Raw genomic sequence first — 22,000 nt, forward strand, 5'->3', positions numbered from 1 at the left:
TGGAATAAACTCCCTGTCGCACTTAGAACAACGGACTCACTCGCTACCTTTCGCCGTGGACTGAAGACTCACCTTTTCAGACTCCACCTAAACCCTTAGCACTACAGTAAAATCAATGACCATACATGAAGCTAGTTAACTTTGTTTGTTAGGTTTCTTTAGAACTTGATTATATTGTGTTTTTCTATAGATAGATATCCATTTACATTGTTATATTGCTGTTAATGTACTGACCTATTATCTTGTTTATTATTGCGATGTTGTATCTGCTTATTGTAAGTCGCTTTGGATTAAAAGCGTCTGCTAAATGCCTAAACTGTAAACTGTAAACTGACCAAGTGTAGGCTCCTTGGGGACCCTGTCAGCTGGTCCTTGGTGAGAATGAATGAGGTCCACACACTTGAACCCTAGCATCCCTGTTATATGGGGATTCTGCTGAACATAGAGTGTAAATGTGAGCCATCATCTCTCAAAAGTAGTTTTGCAAGAATGGAGTTTCCCCCAAATGCCTTTTGTTTACATATCACTTCTATCTTGTATTTAGGAATCTGATAAAATGCTTGTAGTACTGTATGCCAACATTATTTAGGGTTAGGGTTATACGACATTGTTTAGGCACCTGTACTTACAAGCTAGCACTTCTGTCTGCTTTTCAGAACAAAGAAACCTTTCTGTCTGCTTTTCAGAACAAAGAAACCTACATTGTTGCAATGATATTCCACAACTCACTGTTATCATATTTATTATAGCATTGTCTTAGTACAAAACAAAATATGTTTCTGTCTCTCTTTACTTATTCCACATTGTGTACATTTCGTTTTCAATATGCTGGGCAGCATATAGCAACAGTACCTAACACCTACAAAGGGTAGCCAAATGATGTCTGTCTGTCTGTCTGTCTGTCTGTTTGTATGTCACGTCAACATAAAAGGGTTAGTATTAATTTGGGGTCCTTGACACACAAAGGTTAAAGAACCACTAGCACACATATGTATTTATTGATAACAATAGGCCTACACATAAATATATCTCCTATCATGTAGCCTAGGGAGCTCTTGAGACAGACACTTAAAACCTGGATGAAAATAGACGATCTACAAGCTTGTAGTAGTTTTGGAATCTAGATCTACAATCTCACAACGCGTTCCATTGGTATGCACCAGTATCACACCAGTCCTATGTCACCTTCACTGGCTCCCAGTCAAACAAATAACAGCTTTTGTTGTTTTTTTAAGTACTCAAAGACAAACAAAATAGAGATATAATGGTATACACGGTGGGGGGAGGGGGTTTAACCCATTTAGACTGGGAACACATTATTTTGTGCTTTAACTATTGAAAAAACAGCAGATATACAAGCTCACAGCGCGGCGCCGAGTGCGGATGCTGATGGTCCTACTTTTCTTTTTATAATCTTCAAAAATTTGCATTTATAATATGAATGAAAACAATGACAATAAGTCAATTTACTGTGCAAACAGCGACAATATCAAACATATAATTTTCGGAATGTCTGAGTGTCTGTCTGTCTGTCTGAAACAGCGTTTCTCCTCAGTGGCTGGAGCAATTGATCTGAAATCGCATCACCATTAGCATATGAACACACCTGACATAACTGTGAAGCCCGTTTGTCACTTTCACAAATCATATGCTGTATATTAGCATTTTTATGGTGTATCTATTCTGCATCTAGCATGAGGCATATCTATTCTGCATCTAGCATGAGGCAACATGTTTAACCAGCTCTGTGTGTGTGTGTGTGTGTGTGTGTGTGTGTGTGTGTGTGTGTGTGTGTGTGTGTGTGTGTGTGTGTGTGTGTGTGTGTGTGTGCGTGCGTGCGTGCGTGCGTGCGTGCGTGCGTGCGTGCGTGCGTGCAGGCGAGTGGGCGGTTGTCAATGTTACAGATGTTGTCCAAAAATCATGCAGATCGGTACACAGCATCTCTATAGCCATTAAACGAAACGGGTATTTCTTACATTGATGCTCCTACATATTATCATGCAAGCACCAGTTAAAGTTACTTTCCATCCCTCATATACTGTGTGCACAGTGCACACCCCAGAACCCACACACTGCACATCATTTCGGAGCTCATATCTTTGAACGGGTAAGGGCTAGTAATACAATAATGAATAAAAAGAAAAACTATTACAGCAGCCTTTGTAAGAGCACCTACCGTATATTGCAAATAGGCAAATAATGCCCTGCTTCTTCACAAAGTAGTGAAAATATAAAATCTGCAAGCACACGTGTCACATGGCACTTTTAGATCACCTATTTTAATTAAAGGTAAAAACAAACAAGGAAGCCCTCCTAAATGACAAGCCTTCTCCTTGGGTCCTTGGCAGGGGCCTCTGGCTCACCTCACCCTCTAGTACAGTGTGTACCTGTGGGTCAGGCCTGGGGACACACCAGATTATTTTGGGGGGTCCCAAAATAAGAGGTTGTGAAAATAGCTGATCTACATGCTCACAACGCCTCGCAATGTAGATCTGATATTTTCACAATTGAACAAAATGTAATGCCTCATGTGCTTGTCAGGGTGGGGGGGTCCACAGTTAAAATATGATTATTTTGGGGGTCGCGGCCTGAAAAGAGAACCATTGCTCTAGTAGTGAGGTGTGTATGGTGGAGGACCATCTTAAGTTGTCTTGTTGTCTAGTTTCACATCTCTGAGGATGGTGGAGGAGGGGCTGGACAATCTGCAAAACCTACAAAAAGAGCTCAAGTGACAACTTTACTTTAATACAAAACTATTTAATTGGAAATATTTTTTACATACTGCATAATGTGTGAAATAATTTAACCACAGTATGGTTGCAGAGTAAAGCACTGTTGTATGATGGACTGTCATGAAATATAGAATTGTGAATTTGACATTTCACATAAACCTTTTACAACAGAGACATTTAGGTGACATTTAGCATTTACAGAGCCGTGAGGAGTTGAACCCCAATAACAAGTCAGTGAGGTGTAGCACCCCAAAAACAAGTCGTTTCCGAACCGGCTCTTTGGTATTGGCTGTCGTCACCATTTAGTCAACTGCAAGTGCATTTAACATTAGAAAACATGTGAATATCTATCAGCCTAAAGCCCAAAGCCCATTAAAGTGTATGTGCTAATTTGTAAACACAGGGCTATCTGATGCATTCAGGTATTATGAATAAATACAGTGATTGCTGCCCTTAAATACGCAATAGCTAAAGTATAAAATAATTAAGGCCCCTCCACCTTGGGTCCTAGTAACCCCCCCCCCCCCCCCCAGTCATACTGTAGCTTTAGACATATGATACTCCAGGTTTTGTTAATGCAGCATTTTAGAATTTTAGACGATCTACAAGCTGGAAGATAGGCTGTTTAAAATAGAATAGCCTAATAGTGAACGTTTTGAAGTATTTGCATAACAATGTTCACTGAGACATACAGACAAGCCCCATCACCACACATGAATGTAAACTTCACGCCTTCATCCATGACAATAAACAAGCATTGTCATGTTAAATAGCCTAGCTGTCCTGTCAGGTTATAATGAATAAACATATAAAAACGGAGCTGCTAGCTAGCTCCAGCTAGCTAACTCTCAGTCAGCCCTGTACAGCCCTGTACACATTCAAATCAGATGTCAGATTATCTCAAAACGAATCCTCTATAATCCCCATATATTAACAGGTTACCTGGCCATCAAAACGATTGGTTTGCCTATGTCAGAAATGACTAATTCATGCATAAATGACACTTTAAACAGGCGATGCTAATACGCTAATTGATTAGCTTTGGCTGTCATTGGATCAAAGATGTCCAAATACAATGAAATCAGGCATTCTAGACACAATGATACCTGTGTTTGGTGGCGTTGTGGCATTCTGTGTAAATCTAATGCACAACTGTACATACCTGTATATGACTGTTATCCTCTCTACATCCAAGTAGCCTGCTAGCTATCAGGCAGGGGCAGACTGAGTGACAGATACAATAATCCACATGCCATCAATAAGATATAACAAATAAAAACGAAATGTTATTGGAGTCTAAACAGCACCTACAGACCATAAGTATCTGTTGTTGGGGGTCTGTAATGAATTAAGTTGCTAAATACCCTCCATGCCTGTGCAAAACAAACGCTGGCTGGCTGAGTGCTGTTGTGAAGCAGGTGGGCGGGCACTATAGTTTCTGCTACAGAGCGCACAACGATTGGTAGTTTCAGCTTAGTACGGTCTGTGGGTACTAACGAGGGCAGTGAGCGATTGGTCGACTGAGCCAATGGATGTAGAACAGCCAATGGGCGCAGTAGGTTTGGTGGAGGGCGGTGCTCTGGACTGCTCTCCTCTGCTTTCGGCGATCTGCTTGGGGGGATAGTCACAGGGGAGATAAATCAATCGCTCCTGTGATTCGCTAAACGTTTACGGTGAAGTGGTCTGCGTATCATGCGTATTGTAGCTCCTCCCTGACCACTACCGATTGGTCTGGGGTATTATAAGTTATATCTAGCTTGGTGCCTCCCACAATGACCCTCTGTGGCTACAGGGCAGACTTATTACACTATTACTACTACTATTGCCCTACTATTACTATAATGTGTCACAGTAAGATGCGTTCTGAGCTTTTAGATCACTTGTCTGATGTAATAGATGGATAAAGAAAATGACCAAGACCGAGACAGTTTGCCCTCTTGGCTCCCAAGTTGTGGAATAAACTCCCTGTCGCACTTAGAACAACGGACTCACTCGCTACCTTTCGCCGTGGACTGAAGACTCACCTTTTCAGACTCCACCTAAACCCTTAGCACTACAGTAAAATCAATGACCATACATGAAGCTAGTTAACTTTGTTTGTTAGGTTTCTTTAGAACTTGATTATATTGTGTTTTTCTATAGATAGATATCCATTTACATTGTTATATTGCTGTTAATGTACTGACCTATTATCTTGTTTATTATTGCGATGTTGTATCTGCTTATTGTAAGTCGCTTTGGATTAAAAGCGTCTGCTAAATGCCTAAACTGTAAACTGTAAACTGACCAAGTGTAGGCTCCTTGGGGACCCTGTCAGCTGGTCCTTGGTGAGAATGAATGAGGTCCACACACTTGAACCCTAGCATCCCTGTTATATGGGGATTCTGCTGAACATAGAGTGTAAATGTGAGCCATCATCTCTCAAAAGTAGTTTTGCAAGAATGGAGTTTCCCCCAAATGCCTTTTGTTTACATATCACTTCTATCTTGTATTTAGGAATCTGATAAAATGCTTGTAGTACTGTATGCCAACATTATTTAGGGTTAGGGTTATACGACATTGTTTAGGCACCTGTACTTACAAGCTAGCACTTCTGTCTGCTTTTCAGAACAAAGAAACCTTTCTGTCTGCTTTTCAGAACAAAGAAACCTACATTGTTGCAATGATATTCCACAACTCACTGTTATCATATTTATTATAGCATTGTCTTAGTACAAAACAAAATATGTTTCTGTCTCTCTTTACTTATTCCACATTGTGTACATTTCGTTTTCAATATGCTGGGCAGCATATAGCAACAGTACCTAACACCTACAAAGGGTAGCCAAATGATGTCTGTCTGTCTGTCTGTCTGTCTGTTTGTATGTCACGTCAACATAAAAGGGTTAGTATTAATTTGGGGTCCTTGACACACAAAGGTTAAAGAACCACTAGCACACATATGTATTTATTGATAACAATAGGCCTACACATAAATATATCTCCTATCATGTAGCCTAGGGAGCTCTTGAGACAGACACTTAAAACCTGGATGAAAATAGACGATCTACAAGCTTGTAGTAGTTTTGGAATCTAGATCTACAATCTCACAACGCGTTCCATTGGTATGCACCAGTATCACACCAGTCCTATGTCACCTTCACTGGCTCCCAGTCAAACAAATAACAGCTTTTGTTGTTTTTTTAAGTACTCAAAGACAAACAAAATAGAGATATAATGGTATACACGGTGGGGGGAGGGGGTTTAACCCATTTAGACTGGGAACACATTATTTTGTGCTTTAACTATTGAAAAAACAGCAGATATACAAGCTCACAGCGCGGCGCCGAGTGCGGATGCTGATGGTCCTACTTTTCTTTTTATAATCTTCAAAAATTTGCATTTATAATATGAATGAAAACAATGACAATAAGTCAATTTACTGTGCAAACAGCGACAATATCAAACATATAATTTTCGGAATGTCTGAGTGTCTGTCTGTCTGTCTGAAACAGCGTTTCTCCTCAGTGGCTGGAGCAATTGATCTGAAATCGCATCACCATTAGCATATGAACACACCTGACATAACTGTGAAGCCCGTTTGTCACTTTCACAAATCATATGCTGTATATTAGCATTTTTATGGTGTATCTATTCTGCATCTAGCATGAGGCATATCTATTCTGCATCTAGCATGAGGCAACATGTTTAACCAGCTCTGTGTGTGTGTGTGTGTGTGTGTGTGTGTGTGTGTGTGTGTGTGTGTGTGTGTGTGTGTGTGTGTGTGTGTGTGTGTGTGCGTGCGTGCGTGCGTGCGTGCGTGCGTGCGTGCGTGCGTGCGTGCAGGCGAGTGGGCGGTTGTCAATGTTACAGATGTTGTCCAAAAATCATGCAGATCGGTACACAGCATCTCTATAGCCATTAAACGAAACGGGTATTTCTTACATTGATGCTCCTACATATTATCATGCAAGCACCAGTTAAAGTTACTTTCCATCCCTCATATACTGTGTGCACAGTGCACACCCCAGAACCCACACACTGCACATCATTTCGGAGCTCATATCTTTGAACGGGTAAGGGCTAGTAATACAATAATGAATAAAAAGAAAAACTATTACAGCAGCCTTTGTAAGAGCACCTACCGTATATTGCAAATAGGCAAATAATGCCCTGCTTCTTCACAAAGTAGTGAAAATATAAAATCTGCAAGCACACGTGTCACATGGCACTTTTAGATCACCTATTTTAATTAAAGGTAAAAACAAACAAGGAAGCCCTCCTAAATGACAAGCCTTCTCCTTGGGTCCTTGGCAGGGGCCTCTGGCTCACCTCACCCTCTAGTACAGTGTGTACCTGTGGGTCAGGCCTGGGGACACACCAGATTATTTTGGGGGGTCCCAAAATAAGAGGTTGTGAAAATAGCTGATCTACATGCTCACAACGCCTCGCAATGTAGATCTGATATTTTCACAATTGAACAAAATGTAATGCCTCATGTGCTTGTCAGGGTGGGGGGGTCCACAGTTAAAATATGATTATTTTGGGGGTCGCGGCCTGAAAAGAGAACCATTGCTCTAGTAGTGAGGTGTGTATGGTGGAGGACCATCTTAAGTTGTCTTGTTGTCTAGTTTCACATCTCTGAGGATGGTGGAGGAGGGGCTGGACAATCTGCAAAACCTACAAAAAGAGCTCAAGTGACAACTTTACTTTAATACAAAACTATTTAATTGGAAATATTTTTTACATACTGCATAATGTGTGAAATAATTTAACCACAGTATGGTTGCAGAGTAAAGCACTGTTGTATGATGGACTGTCATGAAATATAGAATTGTGAATTTGACATTTCACATAAACCTTTTACAACAGAGACATTTAGGTGACATTTAGCATTTACAGAGCCGTGAGGAGTTGAACCCCAATAACAAGTCAGTGAGGTGTAGCACCCCAAAAACAAGTCGTTTCCGAACCGGCTCTTTGGTATTGGCTGTCGTCACCATTTAGTCAACTGCAAGTGCATTTAACATTAGAAAACATGTGAATATCTATCAGCCTAAAGCCCAAAGCCCATTAAAGTGTATGTGCTAATTTGTAAACACAGGGCTATCTGATGCATTCAGGTATTATGAATAAATACAGTGATTGCTGCCCTTAAATACGCAATAGCTAAAGTATAAAATAATTAAGGCCCCTCCACCTTGGGTCCTAGTAACCCCCCCCCCCCCCCCCAGTCATACTGTAGCTTTAGACATATGATACTCCAGGTTTTGTTAATGCAGCATTTTAGAATTTTAGACGATCTACAAGCTGGAAGATAGGCTGTTTAAAATAGAATAGCCTAATAGTGAACGTTTTGAAGTATTTGCATAACAATGTTCACTGAGACATACAGACAAGCCCCATCACCACACATGAATGTAAACTTCACGCCTTCATCCATGACAATAAACAAGCATTGTCATGTTAAATAGCCTAGCTGTCCTGTCAGGTTATAATGAATAAACATATAAAAACGGAGCTGCTAGCTAGCTCCAGCTAGCTAACTCTCAGTCAGCCCTGTACAGCCCTGTACACATTCAAATCAGATGTCAGATTATCTCAAAACGAATCCTCTATAATCCCCATATATTAACAGGTTACCTGGCCATCAAAACGATTGGTTTGCCTATGTCAGAAATGACTAATTCATGCATAAATGACACTTTAAACAGGCGATGCTAATACGCTAATTGATTAGCTTTGGCTGTCATTGGATCAAAGATGTCCAAATACAATGAAATCAGGCATTCTAGACACAATGATACCTGTGTTTGGTGGCGTTGTGGCATTCTGTGTAAATCTAATGCACAACTGTACATACCTGTATATGACTGTTATCCTCTCTACATCCAAGTAGCCTGCTAGCTATCAGGCAGGGGCAGACTGAGTGACAGATACAATAATCCACATGCCATCAATAAGATATAACAAATAAAAACGAAATGTTATTGGAGTCTAAACAGCACCTACAGACCATAAGTATCTGTTGTTGGGGGTCTGTAATGAATTAAGTTGCTAAATACCCTCCATGCCTGTGCAAAACAAACGCTGGCTGGCTGAGTGCTGTTGTGAAGCAGGTGGGCGGGCACTATAGTTTCTGCTACAGAGCGCACAACGATTGGTAGTTTCAGCTTAGTACGGTCTGTGGGTACTAACGAGGGCAGTGAGCGATTGGTCGACTGAGCCAATGGATGTAGAACAGCCAATGGGCGCAGTAGGTTTGGTGGAGGGCGGTGCTCTGGACTGCTCTCCTCTGCTTTCGGCGATCTGCTTGTCCAGTTTGAGGAGCAGCAGGCGTTTGAGCGCAGCCGGCGTTTCCTGCGTCAGCTGGAGATCAGCTTCGGGGAGAACCCCTCCCACTACCAGAAGATCATCAAGGCCATGCAGGGAGGAGTCAACCTGAGTCAGGCCAGCGTCCACGAGGTGCACATAACAACACCTACACATTGACCCATTTAGGCCTAGAATTATGTCATGCTTTAACTATTGAAAAATAGCAGATATACAAGCTCACAGCGCAGCACTCGGTGCCGTGCTGCAAGCTTGTAGATCTGCTATTTTTGAAAAAGTTGTGAAAATGTGTGCAAATCTTTGAATATCTAATTTTTAAAGTGAACATTTGTTACTCAAATATTTGCTTCTCAATATTTTGAGACAGGGGTCGGCGGCCAAATAACTCTAGGGGTCCTTGACATGAAAGAGTTTGAGAACCACTGACGTAGAAACGATTTTTTATTTTTATTTTTATTTATTTTATTTCTCACATGGCCCTCTTCTAGCCACCATCAGGCCGATTTTTGCAAAACAAATTCTTTGGACACTGCTCCTACAGATTTTGCCCTAAAATCACACAAAGCAGTACACAGTATCTCGAAAGTCATGTCATCAACTGTCCCATTTCCCATATTCCCTCCTGATTGGCTACCATTGCTTTCTAAAGTTTGTGTATGCGACATGATGTTCGCATAGCTCCCGATTAGGGAGTCTTAGGTGCTCTCCAGAGTAGACTAGGCGCGGTTGCCGTCGGGGCTGCCGCTAGGATCAGCAGTGGCCGCACCGCTGGAGGCCACTGACGGCCACCGACGGAGGCGAGCCGGTTGGCGGAGGGAGCCTCGGAGGCGGGGCCAGCTGTGGCTTTGAGGAAGTGACGCTTCCCGACCTGGAGGAAGAGGAGGAGCTGCACAAGATCCGGCCAATGGCGGCTCGGCGGCGGCGGAGGAAGATCGGTTCCCATGGGAACTACAAGGTTTGTAGGATGTTTAGACCAGGGCTGTGGGCAACTTTTATGATGGAGAGCCACTACATTTTCCACACTCACTCCAGTGGGCAACATGGCATATCGCAACGCCCTACTTTGTCATTCTAGTATGTCATACACAAAATATTAAACGGTGTTTTAAGTGCCGACCCCGGGATGTCGCACGAAATATACTGTATATACAGTAAAGCTGGCGTGGGCTCACCTTCGGTCCGGCTATCACTGTGGCACTGGTGAAGTCCGTGATTCGTTTCCAGCGCACGTTCACGTGCACGCAAAGTGCTCCCATCCCATAGAAAACAGTGGCCCTTCTCATCTTTACAGTCCATTTTCTCCAAAAAAAGACTTTTGATGCCAAGGATGGCATTGGATTCTCGCTAAAATAGCACAAGCATGAAGGCATCCATCTTAGATCTTTGTTTACGTTCCGGACCGGAACTAGTCACGGACTCACGGGTGAATCTTGAACATCGTCAAGTGGGAATTGTGAGCTCGATCTACTTCCGGCCTTCAAAATAAGAGAGTGGCCGTGAATGGAGAAAAGACGCCGGCACTTTGGACAATAACCCTTTCATGTCATACAATGAGTTAAGTGAAGGTGGGGCCGCTTGTGGCCCCTCGGCCGCCAGTTGCCCATGTATGATTTAGACTTAAAAGCCAGAGCGAATTTTACCTTTTTTTAAACTTTTTCAAAAAGAGGCGTTGTATCGCTACAAATTGTTTATTGTTAAACTTTAATCAAAGTTGTTCAAATGGATTTCATGATGCTGTACTTTTTGACCAAAGAAAGAAAGTAATGGGATTAGATTAGACCAGATTTTAGATTCTTCCGACGCAGCCCGATCACATTGATACGAAGGCTGTTGGATTCTGATTGGTCTCTCTGTTGGCTCTCCTAGGAGTGTGATTGGTCGGATAAGGACTGTCCCTGTCCATGCCACGAGTCCAGCCACGACGCCAAGCTGCGCAAACACAGGAGGAAAGGATGTCCTCGTTGTCATGGAAACAAGGTGATCTGTTCTGTTTAGGACACTGCTTGATGTGTGCTCTGATGTGTATTGTATCTGTTCTTAATTATTATCCTTTTAGCGCTGCTCAGAGCTGAAAAGGGGTTGTTTCTTATTCTCTACACCTGGCCTTATGCGGTTCCATTGGCCTTAAAACGTCCTGTTGTTTTCCTCTAGACGTCAGACGGCGTCCCCAGGGCCGTGAAGAGCCTGGACCCGCTGTACAGCCTGTCAGTCAGTCCCACAGCCAATCGGCTGACAGAATCCAGCCTGGAGGAGGGACCAGAGAAGGACAGAGAGCTGGAGGCGGAGCTCAAAGAGGAGCTGGACAGCGACGTCAACAGCCCTCTGCCAGGTGTGTATTCACCTTAGTTAGGGCTGGGAGATTAATCGATTTTAAATCGAAATCAGTTTTTTTTTTGTTTGGAGGATAAAAAAAAAAAAAAAAAAATCTCTTCAATTAGGGTAATTCTGGTGGGCATTGTGGGCCCCTCAATACTAAATTGTCTATTTTTCCGAAAATGTTAAAAAGAAAAAAGGAATTTGGATAATGGTGTGTAAAATATATTATTATTTGAACATTTAGGAAAGAATTAGCCAGTAGCTATGCCCCTCCCAAAAAGCTTTTGTCCAATGCTAGCTTAGAATAACTTCCTGCTTGCCAAGGTTTGCCTCACCCTGTAGACAATATGCCTCCCGTTTGGTTCCAAGATTTCTAGCGGAAGTGCTGCATTTAACGGACGTTAGTCATGCGATGCGGGTCTGTTTACATTCCCCAGCGAAAAAATAAAATAGATTGTAGCTCTTAATAGGTGTATCATTGCTTGAATCAATGTTTTTGTTTGTATATTGTTTATTGCGAGCGCAACCGACGGAGCAGGAGACGTAAACCAGATTTTTTTCGTGCAGGGAATACGTTTGCAGGAACACCGTACTGTGAAAAAAATACAGCTTCCGGGAAAATTCAGCCCCACCTCCCAGAATTCACAGATGAGTGAAAGCATGGCTACGTGAGGCTAGGTTTGCCTTGGCAACAGCCTTGGCAAGCTGCCGGTTGCTAAGCTAGCATTGGACAAAAGCTTTTAGGGGAGGGGCATAGCTACTGGCTAATTAAACTTTGAGGTTACCTTTCAGGAAGAGATTTGTCTAGTCAAGAGAAGAAGAAAAAATACATAAAAGAAATACATTTTGTTCATATATATATTTTTTTATGAAAACAAGATTTTTGAAACAATATATTATTTTTACCAAAAAATCGTAATCGAATCGGGATTTTATTTTTAGGCCAAATCGAACAGCCCTAACCTTAGTACCAAAAAACGCTGGATTACCATTTTTGTACCTCTCTTTTTATTTGAACCCGTTAAGACCTGAAGACCATTCAACACATAGTCAGGGGATTTTAATAAAACCTGGGAATAAATTCCTTACCAAACAATTTCTTCACCAATGTGTTCGTAAAGGTGTCTAGTAACATATCTAACAAAGATTGAAATTCAACATCCCTAGCAAAATGTTTGACAGCTAGGGTCATTCTGGGTCTCATTCAACGCCTCGCGTTGCGAGGTGTTGTGAGCATGTAGATCTGCTATTTTCACAATATTTATCTGAGTCACATTAATACCTACAATTCCAAGTGCTTGTCAGGGTGGGGGTTTATTTTTAATTATGTTTATTTTGGGGGTGATGGCCTAAAAAGGTTTGAGAAGCCCTGGTATAGAGCATTAACAAATGCATCCACCAGGGGCATTGACAACTCATTCTTATGACTTCCTATCTAGCCAAGCTTTATAAACTATATGCTTTTTAAAAGAGAAAACAAAAAAAACTAAAAAAAAATAAGTGAATGTTCGACTTCGGTGAACAACGTTGCTAGTGACTTTGATATTCGAATATTTGAATATTCCAATATTTGGTGAATGCCCTAGCATGAGGCAGCTTGATGCACACGCTCACAGAGGAGCTTTTACATCTGTTATTTGATAATCACTGTTCTAAACCATCCATCTAAATCCCACAGGTTTTTTGTTGCTCCATTATATATTTAGCTAAAATCTAAAATGATAACAGATGCTTTTCCCGGTTTCAATGGGTTATTGTCCCCTTTTTGCAGTTTGGAATTTGCAATACTGCAGTTCAGGGGTCTTCAACGTTTTCATGCCAAGGACCCCTTAGTTGATTCCATATAGTTTCATCGTTTGACAGCACAATCATCAGTGTATTTTGGATTCATGTCAATTTGTGTTTTCAGACATTTAACCACTTGAACCGTCAATACTTAATAAACTTGACCTTTCACTCTGTACTTAGTCTGCTCTTTTTCTCCTCTACACCAAACCTCTTAGCCGAAAATAGCCGATCTACAAGCTCACAACGCCTCGCAGCGCGAGGCTTTGTGAGTTGTAGATCTGCTATTGTTGGCCAAAGTTCTCAGAATATGGACACTAGGGTACAAGTGCTTAATATAAAAAAGTCTCAAAGTTTTGGAGGACCCCCTGTAGTAACTCTGAGGACCCCCTAGGGGTCCCGGACCCCCTGTTGAAGACCCATGCTGTAGTTCATAATGCAATTTAGATGATTCTTCATTTAACTGTGTAGCCATATTTTCTATAAGCTATGAACATGAGCAGTTGAACCTCAGTCTTCTGCTGATTCATGTGTGAATAATATAGTCAAAACGTGGTCGTTTTTCCTCCGACAGAACGAGTCACGGCATCGTGGGAAGGTGTCGAGGAGACCCCCTTCCCGCCAGCAGAGGGCGCCGGGGGGAAAGAGGACAAAAAGGAGCCGGAGGAAATGGAAGAGGACGAGGAAGAGAAGAAAGACGACCGCGGCGGCGGAGAAGCCAGTCCTGTTGCCAGGTAGACCTGTCACAATTATTACATAATGATCTGATCTCAATTATTTGACATAATCGCAGTTGTTTGGGGGCACGGTGGCGCAGTTTGTAACTCTGTCGCCTCACAGCTAGAAGGTCCTGGGTTCGATTCCCGCCGGAGGACGCTGTGGGCGCTGGGGGCGTGTTCCTCCCTCCGCGTCATCAGCGCCCACACCCTAGGTGGGGTTAGCGAAAGGGCCTTTCTGTGTGGAGTTTGCATGTTCTCCCTGTGTCTCCTAGGGTTGATACCCTCACAAAAACATGCAGTAATCCTGGTCTCAATAATGCCTCCCCCTGGCCAGCCGGGGCGCTTAATGGAGGGGAAAGGAACTGGTTGGAATAACGTGTTCCTTCCACGCGCTACGTCCATCCCGGGGAAATCCCCACTGTCAGGTGATAAGAAACAACTTGGACTCCTCATGCATTGAAGGAAGCATGAGGTCAGTCCGTTGTCTCCCCAGGCGCCGCGGGCGCGGCAGAGGGAGAGCAGAGACCAGGATTACAAAGTCGTGGGATAAAAATGATAAAATTAAAAATAATCGCAGTTGTTTTGTCATAATCGTTTCCATGTTGAAAAATGATCATAATATTTTCAAACACTTTACAATTTAAGCATTTAGCAGACGCTCTCAATCCAGAGCAACTTACAATAAGCAAGGCAATACATCAGTACATCAACATCAATACATCAAATGGAAAGAAATAGTAGGCAAATCTAAGAAAACAACTCGACCGAGCACCTATTCAGTAAAAGGTTCAACAAGTTATTATGTTTAAAAAATATATATATATACATTTTCAAAAAGAGTTGAAATAACAGATCTCAAGTGGAAAGTTGTCAAATATGTCAGTCATTTCATTGTATATTTAGGTTATGTGTCTGCCATGTGGGATGATGAAATGTCTGTATAGCACTTTGGTACAATGACAATTGTTTTTAAATTTGCTCTATAAATAAATGTGATTTGATTTGATGTGCAACTTCAACGCCTCCAAGCCAAACAGAAATGTAACTGTCAACGACAATTATTTGAGTGACAATTAATCATCGTGTAAAATGTCATAATCGTGACAGTCCCGTTTCCAGGAAGAGAAGGAGAGGAGCAGGAGAAGGAGGAGGAGAAGAAGAAGGGGGTGAGGAGGAGGAGGAGGAGAGACACGTGTCCTCCTCCCTCTCCTCAGACAGTCCCGTTCTGCCCAGCCCCCCTCCCCCTCCCGCCCCCGCCGAGCCGCCCGTCCCTGCCAAGAACATCTCTCTGACGCCCTCGGGACAGAAGGTCATCCTCTGGACCAGGTAAGCATTATTACTAGGGGTGTAACCATACCTTTTAAATAAGGCTGGGACTTTAACTGATTAATTGCGATTAATTAATTACAGAGAATTAACGCGTATAAAAAAAATTACGCATTTTAATCGCACTTAGTTTTTGCACCACAGAACCTTCAGTTTCGGGCATACCGATCATAGCGATGCACCAACCAAGAAGAGACAACAAACGCAAAGGGAGAAGTAGCCGATCAGAGCGCTTTGCTTGGCCCAGTGGATGCAAAATTTAGATTTTAAAAACTCACTCGTTGATTCACTCGTACAACAAAATGTGTTTTAATTGAAAAAAAAATGCTTCTCAGGTCAAATATCGATGTGCGATTAAAATGAGATTAATTGCGATTAATTAATCACAGAGCCTGTAATTAATTAGATTAAAATTTTTAATCACATCCCAGCCCTAATTTTAACCCATCCAGAAAAGGTACACATTATAGTGTATTAATATGTTATGCTTTAACTACTGAAAAATAGTAGATATATAAGCTCACTGTGAGCTTGTAGATCTGCTATTTAAAAAAAAAAAAAAAACTATGTTTCTATGTCAGCAATCTGGCTAGCCATCGTCAAAGAAAAGGTCCTTTTCACTTAACTGGAGCTCAGCTAGTGTGTTCTTGAGAGACTACTATGTCAGAGGTTCTCAAACTTTTTCATGTGAAGGACCCCCAAACTGATATGTATTTGGCCACGGACCCCCATCTCAAAATATTTAGTTCCAGGGACCCCCCCAGAAGAGAAATTTGAGTTACAAACGTTCGCTTCGAAAATACATTTGGTCAAAGATTTGCCCACATTTTCGCAACTTTTTCAAAAATAGCAGATCTACAAGCTCGCAGCGTGGCACTCGGTGCCGCGCTGTGAGCTTCTATATCTGCTATTTTTCACTGGTTAAAGCAATCAATAATTCATATCACGATACATATCACGATACATGGTTGACGATACGATACATGGACGATATTGGTTCATTCATGGCGATACAATATGATTCAATTTAATGATTTAAAATCGATATAGTATCTATTTAGAAAAAACATTAGATATGTGAAAAGTGTGGATAGTGCAGGTTTTTAAGGGAAACATGTATTATTATGGATACTAGTCCTTACCCGTTCAAAGATATGAGCTCCAAAATGATGTGCAGTGTGTGGGTTATGGGATGTGCACTGTGCACACAGTATATGAGGGATGGAAAGTAACTTTAACTGGTGCTTGCATGATGTAGGAGCATCAATGTAAGAAACCCGTTTCGTTTAATGGCTACAGAGATACCCCCTAGGGCTCCCGGACCCCCTGTTGAAGACCCTGATATATATGATTTCATATAATGGCGCTACGAGTTAGAATAAAAGATGAACCAACACATGAACATACCCAACGATTATTATACCAAAATAAATACTTATACCAATTTAAACCAATTTTAAACTGGGATGTTAGGTGCATGATGGGACCTTAACTGGACGTTTTTTTTTTGTTTTGTTTTTCAGGGAAGCGGACCGTGTCATTCTAACCACATGCCAGCAGGAAGGAGCCAATCAGAGCACGTTTCAGGCCATCTCCACCCAGCTGGGCAACAAAACGCCCAACGAGGTGAGCGCTCACTTCATTCATTCATTGAGTACAAGAGCTGTAGAGGTCTGTGTGGGCTACACTGTGGGCCTGCCTTGTCCAATCCCTTTTATGCCCATACATGGAGATCCCTGTCTGTAGAACCAGCCACACACATATGGGCTGTCTTGGCCATACATGGATTCTGTTAGAGTGCTATGTGGCTGATGTGGCCTCCATGTATGGGCATTCCCATTCAAGTCCTGTTGGATAGATGTTGATGACATCAGGGATCTCTCCATGTATGGGCATAAAAAAATATATATACAAAAAGATTTTTGGTGTATAAGGGAAAAAAGCACAAAGCAGGCACATGTGGGCATGCGTGCCTGCGTCTCTCACACACATGGTAATGTGATTGACAACACATGCAGTCTCACAGAGAAGCCAGGAACAGAGTGTGACTCCATAGCTTGGTGAACAGCTCCCTCTAGTGGCCAACAATGGACTCATTAATCTACATCTCTGGGGATTTGGCTTATGTAATGATGACTCTCGTCATCTCCTAAATGGTAAATGGAGCATTTATATAGCGCCGCCTTTATCCAAGTCGCTTTACAGAGATTGTGCATTACATTCACCCATTCACACACACACACTCACACACACACACACACATTCATAAACCGATGGCAGAGGAAACCATACAAGGCACCAACCTGCTCACCGGGAGCAGTTAGGGGTTCAGAGTCTTGCTCAAAGGACCAATCGACTCCTGGGATCGAACTGGGAACCCTCCATGTTCTAATGATGGTTTCTCTACCCCTGAGCCATCGATTAATCGGTCGATTATTTAAATGATTAATCAGATTATGGCATTTGTTTAGCTATAACCTTATACATTAGATATGAGTTTCTTGTAGACATGTTTTGACTAACAAAAAATACATTAAAGATGAATAATCATTCAAAAATACATCATTTATTACATTTTGCTCAGCTGCCGATAAGGTTTCTAATGAAAGACAAAAAATAAATACCTTTTTTCTTTGATTGATTGATTGAAGACTTTATTAGAAGTTTGCATAGGAAAAGGTACAGTTTCATGACGGTACAGTTCACTGGTACAAGGTCTACTAAAAGGAGATCCATGAAAAGACTAAGCTCATTTCCACAGGAAACCATTAAAGTATCTCATATAACATTGAATAACAGACAAATAGAACACAGTACTATGCAGTAGATATGTAAAGAAAAGAAAATGAGAGAACAAAAAAAAAGAAAACAGTAAGTCTAAACAAACAGTAAGTATATACAAAGAAGGGGCAGGGGAGGGTAGTACTGCATAGTGAATAAAGAATAGCTTCACATTTGTCAGGCAAAAGGGTAACAGTATTCTTTTCAAATAAGTCATATTTTTTGTTCTTGACCCTATATTCCTGCACGGTATAAATAAAAATTCCAACGATTCGATTGCGATTACTAAATTAGTTGGCAACTAATTGAGTCATCAATTTGATTACGATTAAACGTTGCAGCAGTAAAACAACCTTTTTTTTATCTTGTGTGTGGACCAGGTGTCTCGACGGTTCCGGGACCTGATGCAGTTGTTTCACACAGCCGCCCGTCAAACCAACTCTGAGGATGAGGCTCCACCCACTGAGCCTCCGTCTACCAATGAGGAGGAGGCAGGAGTGAAATGAGATCAGGATCAGCCGAAACCCCCGAACATCCACATGACCGCTCCTCTGGCCCGGGACTTTGTGATATCTTCCAGACCAGTGCCATGATATCACATAGGGGACCCCTAGGGGGTCCTCAGAGTTACTACAGGGGGTTCTCCTAATCTTTGTGTGATAGAAGCTTTTTTTTTCTCCTTTTCTATATAAACCACTTGAACCCTAGCGTCCATATTCGGAGAACTTTAGCCAAAAATAGCAGATCTACAAGCTCACCGATGAGCTTGTAGATCGGCTATTTCCGGGCAAAGAGGTTTCGTGTAGAGTGGAAAAAGAGCAGACTACGTACAGAGTTAAAGATCAAGATCAATTTTATTAAGTATTGACGGTTCAAGTGGTTAAATAATGATGATTGTGCTGTCAAACGATGAAACTATATGGTATCTATGGGTTGTGGGGGGGTCCCTGCTTCATCTCTCTCTCGACTAAGGGGTCCTTGGCCTGAAAATGTTGAAGACCCCTGACGTAGGAAACAAGAAGCAACATAGTTGACGTTCATAGTGAAAGCTTTTGGACAAGAATTAAGCAGACTTTTAAGTTTGTGCTAAAATGCACAAAATACAAAATGACATCAATCTGACCTCAACAACTTGGAACACTCTGACCTGAGAACGACCACAACACACCACCACCACTTCTTCACTGTGGGCCTGCCTTGTCCCATGGCAACTTTATGTAAATTGTGTTTTTTATGCTAATTTATTTGCGGATGGCACACGGTTGTCGTAAGACTTGCACATGAAGGTGATTCTTATGAAAACAAAACAGAAGTTTTAAGTAAACGTTATGGCACCACCAAGGCCCTTTGACATTACCATCATGTACAGTTGCTGTTACTTTCATTCCCCTAAAGTGGCTATAGAGCATCGTAGCGGAAGTGGTTTACTGGGGTCACTTAAAAATGTCCATTTATTTTCCCCATGGACTTTTACAAAAATATTTATAACAATTATGTTAAGCCTCGAACCAAGCCATCCAGGGTGGCAGTGAATCATGAACATGAGACCTTTGTTTCTATGAAAAGAACATTTTGAAAATCACTAAACAAAGGGTATTTATTAAATGTAGTATATCAAATAATGTAATATTAAAATATGTTTTCACATAGGATCAAAGGTTTTATGTTCATGATTCACTGCCATCCTGGATGGCTTGGTTCGAGGCTTAACATAATTGTTATAAATATTTTTGTAAAAGTCCATGGGGAAAATAAATGGGCGATTTTTAAGTGACCCCAGTAAACCACTTCCGCTGCGATGCACTATAGCCTGATTTATGCTTGGTTGCATGACAGTTCTGCACACCAAAAAAAAAAAAAAAGATCTACAAGTTCACAAGATTGAATGCCATTTCTGGCATGCATCCAAGTCTAAAAAGGGCTTGTGTGTTTGTTCACTTAGTTGTACTCGCAGAAGGACATTGATGTAAATATGAGGATGCAGGATGGAAGTTGACATTGTTACAGAGTGACGCCATTAAGGCAGACAGCTGCTGTACAAGAGTTCTATTTTGTACACATTAAAACATTACATTTGTGTGGCCATGCTTTTTTGTGTGCATATACATTTTATGATTGCTTTAAATTTCATTCATAGAAGATCCTGTTATGTCATAAGGCACGCATAGTATAGGGCAGGGGTTTTCAAAGTGGGTGATTTTGGAATTTATTTGGACACTTGAAAAAATATTTAGTATCATTTTAAACTTTAAGTACAAAGTTATTTTCAGTCTGTTCTAACCAAAATGGCTGTTATCGCAATGTTTTCCTCGCAACATAATCACAAAAATATCGTCACTGTAGGGCAGAAACCTTGTATCTCCAAGTTTCAAATGTGTACGTCTTTTGGTAATGCAAAGCCCAGCTTCATCTTACAAGACTGTCACACAAAACGAGTGAAAACAGCCGATCTACAAGCACAGTGTGCTTGTAGATCTGCTGTTTTCACTAGTTTAGGACATTTTATAGATGATAAATACAAAACGAATGGTTTTGGACCCGACAACGACGATATGCTATAAATATAAGGTGCTGGGAGTGAAAATTATAATGTAGGAGTGCCTCGGATTAAAACAAATATTTATGGGGTGCCCTGAGACAAAAAAGTTTGCGAATGCCTGGTATAGGGTGTTAACAGGTCTGAGATAAAACTAGGTGGTTAGGCCATGTTTAAGCGTGACATACTAACCGTAAGATCTTTAAAACCGGTTCTGCATTTAACGGAGACAGGCTGCAGCATGTTGAAGACATTTTAGCAAGCTATTGCAGGACTAGAGACTTACAGTAAAGACATGTTTAATCTTTAGGCACTTTAAGTATAGGTATGTCTGCATTTCAAAGCAAGGTCATGATGACTGGGAGTTTAAATGTCGTATTGTTTTCTATTATGGTTTAATTCCTCTAGCCCAAAGAGTTGAGGGATTCCATTTTGTATATAGCGGTTCGATTGTGAAAATAGCCGATCTAGATGCTCACAACGCCTCGCGTTGCAAGGCGCTGTGAGCATGTAGATCTGCTATTTTCACAGTTTCTGCCACTAATATTTGACAATTTGGCCATTGTTTATTAATTTGTCCTTTTAGAGGTATTAAAAAGTCCTTAAAGTGTCACTTTAGAAATGTGCAGATACCCTCTATACACATAAACTGTATGGTGGTTTGTTTACTGTTGAGTGAGAAAACAATGTTGCACATTAAGTTAATCCCTTGGGGACCTCCCAAAATAATTTGGGGACCCCCCTGGGGGTCCCGACCCACAGGTTGAGAACCACTGCTCTAGCCTAGCATGGCCAGTCAATGGTGTTGCTCTGGCAGATCAGTTTTGGTCTCCAGGCTATAATTATAACCATGACTCAAACTGTCACCTTTCCACAAACGTTCATGACTATTAATGGACAGAAACCTTGTTTCTCCACATTTCATCTTTTAATGTAGCAATGCACTACTTCATCATACTAGTCTAGTCTCTCCATTACAGACTAAACTTTTCCTTGACGATGGCTAGCCAGATTGTATTGTCAAACAAAAGCATCAAAGATTGCTCATCTACAAGCGCAACGTGTCGATAGATAATATTATGGTCAATCTATCCTACATTGTCCCATGGTTGTTGCCTTAGAGAAAGCAGGAGAGAAGTCAAATATGCAGTGTTCATCAATGTTTGCTTTCAGAGAAGATCTGACAGCTGACAACGTGTGCACATTACACACACACACACACACACACACACACACACACACTAATATTATTGTTACACCATAGATTTTTACATCTTTGAATGAGAGATACACATTTTACTGTCTGTCTGCATTCTGACACTGTAGAAATTCTCAAACATTTTATTATAAAGCTGTAAAAAAAAAAGGCCTTTGTCAATAATTATTGTCATTATCATTACACCATATGTTTTTACATTGAATGAGAGGCGCACACACACACATTGTGCACATTCATGCACGCTTTACTGTATGTGTCTGAATTCTGACACTGT

The 22,000-nt window shown here is 41.3% G+C and overlaps 1 protein-coding gene across 1 annotated transcript in view; it reads left to right on the forward strand.

Annotated features, from left to right (window-relative positions):
* The window catches only part of LOC308308542 (GON-4-like protein), a gene marked incomplete at its 5' end in the record, with an annotated part of 33,183 nt that extends 14,692 nt beyond the window's left edge, over positions 1–18,491 (forward strand). Inside the window, 8 exons of the mRNA XM_080753958.1 lie at positions 9,033–9,176; positions 9,793–9,999; positions 10,911–11,021; positions 11,196–11,373; positions 13,720–13,879; positions 14,972–15,190; positions 16,714–16,816; positions 18,352–18,491. Of these exons, the coding sequence (XP_080610084.1) occupies positions 9,033–9,176; positions 9,793–9,999; positions 10,911–11,021; positions 11,196–11,373; positions 13,720–13,879; positions 14,972–15,190; positions 16,714–16,816; positions 18,352–18,477 (1,248 nt within the window). The 3' untranslated portion in view covers positions 18,478–18,491. The remainder of the gene's footprint in view (positions 1–9,032; positions 9,177–9,792; positions 10,000–10,910; positions 11,022–11,195; positions 11,374–13,719; positions 13,880–14,971; positions 15,191–16,713; positions 16,817–18,351) is intronic.
* Positions 18,492–22,000: the final 3,509 nt, after the last annotated feature.

The sequence above is a fragment of the Nannobrachium achirus genome (assembly GCF_963921795.1).
Source record: "Nannobrachium achirus genome assembly, chromosome: 2".
In the NCBI taxonomy this organism is placed as follows: Eukaryota; Metazoa; Chordata; class Actinopteri; order Myctophiformes; family Myctophidae; genus Nannobrachium; species Nannobrachium achirus.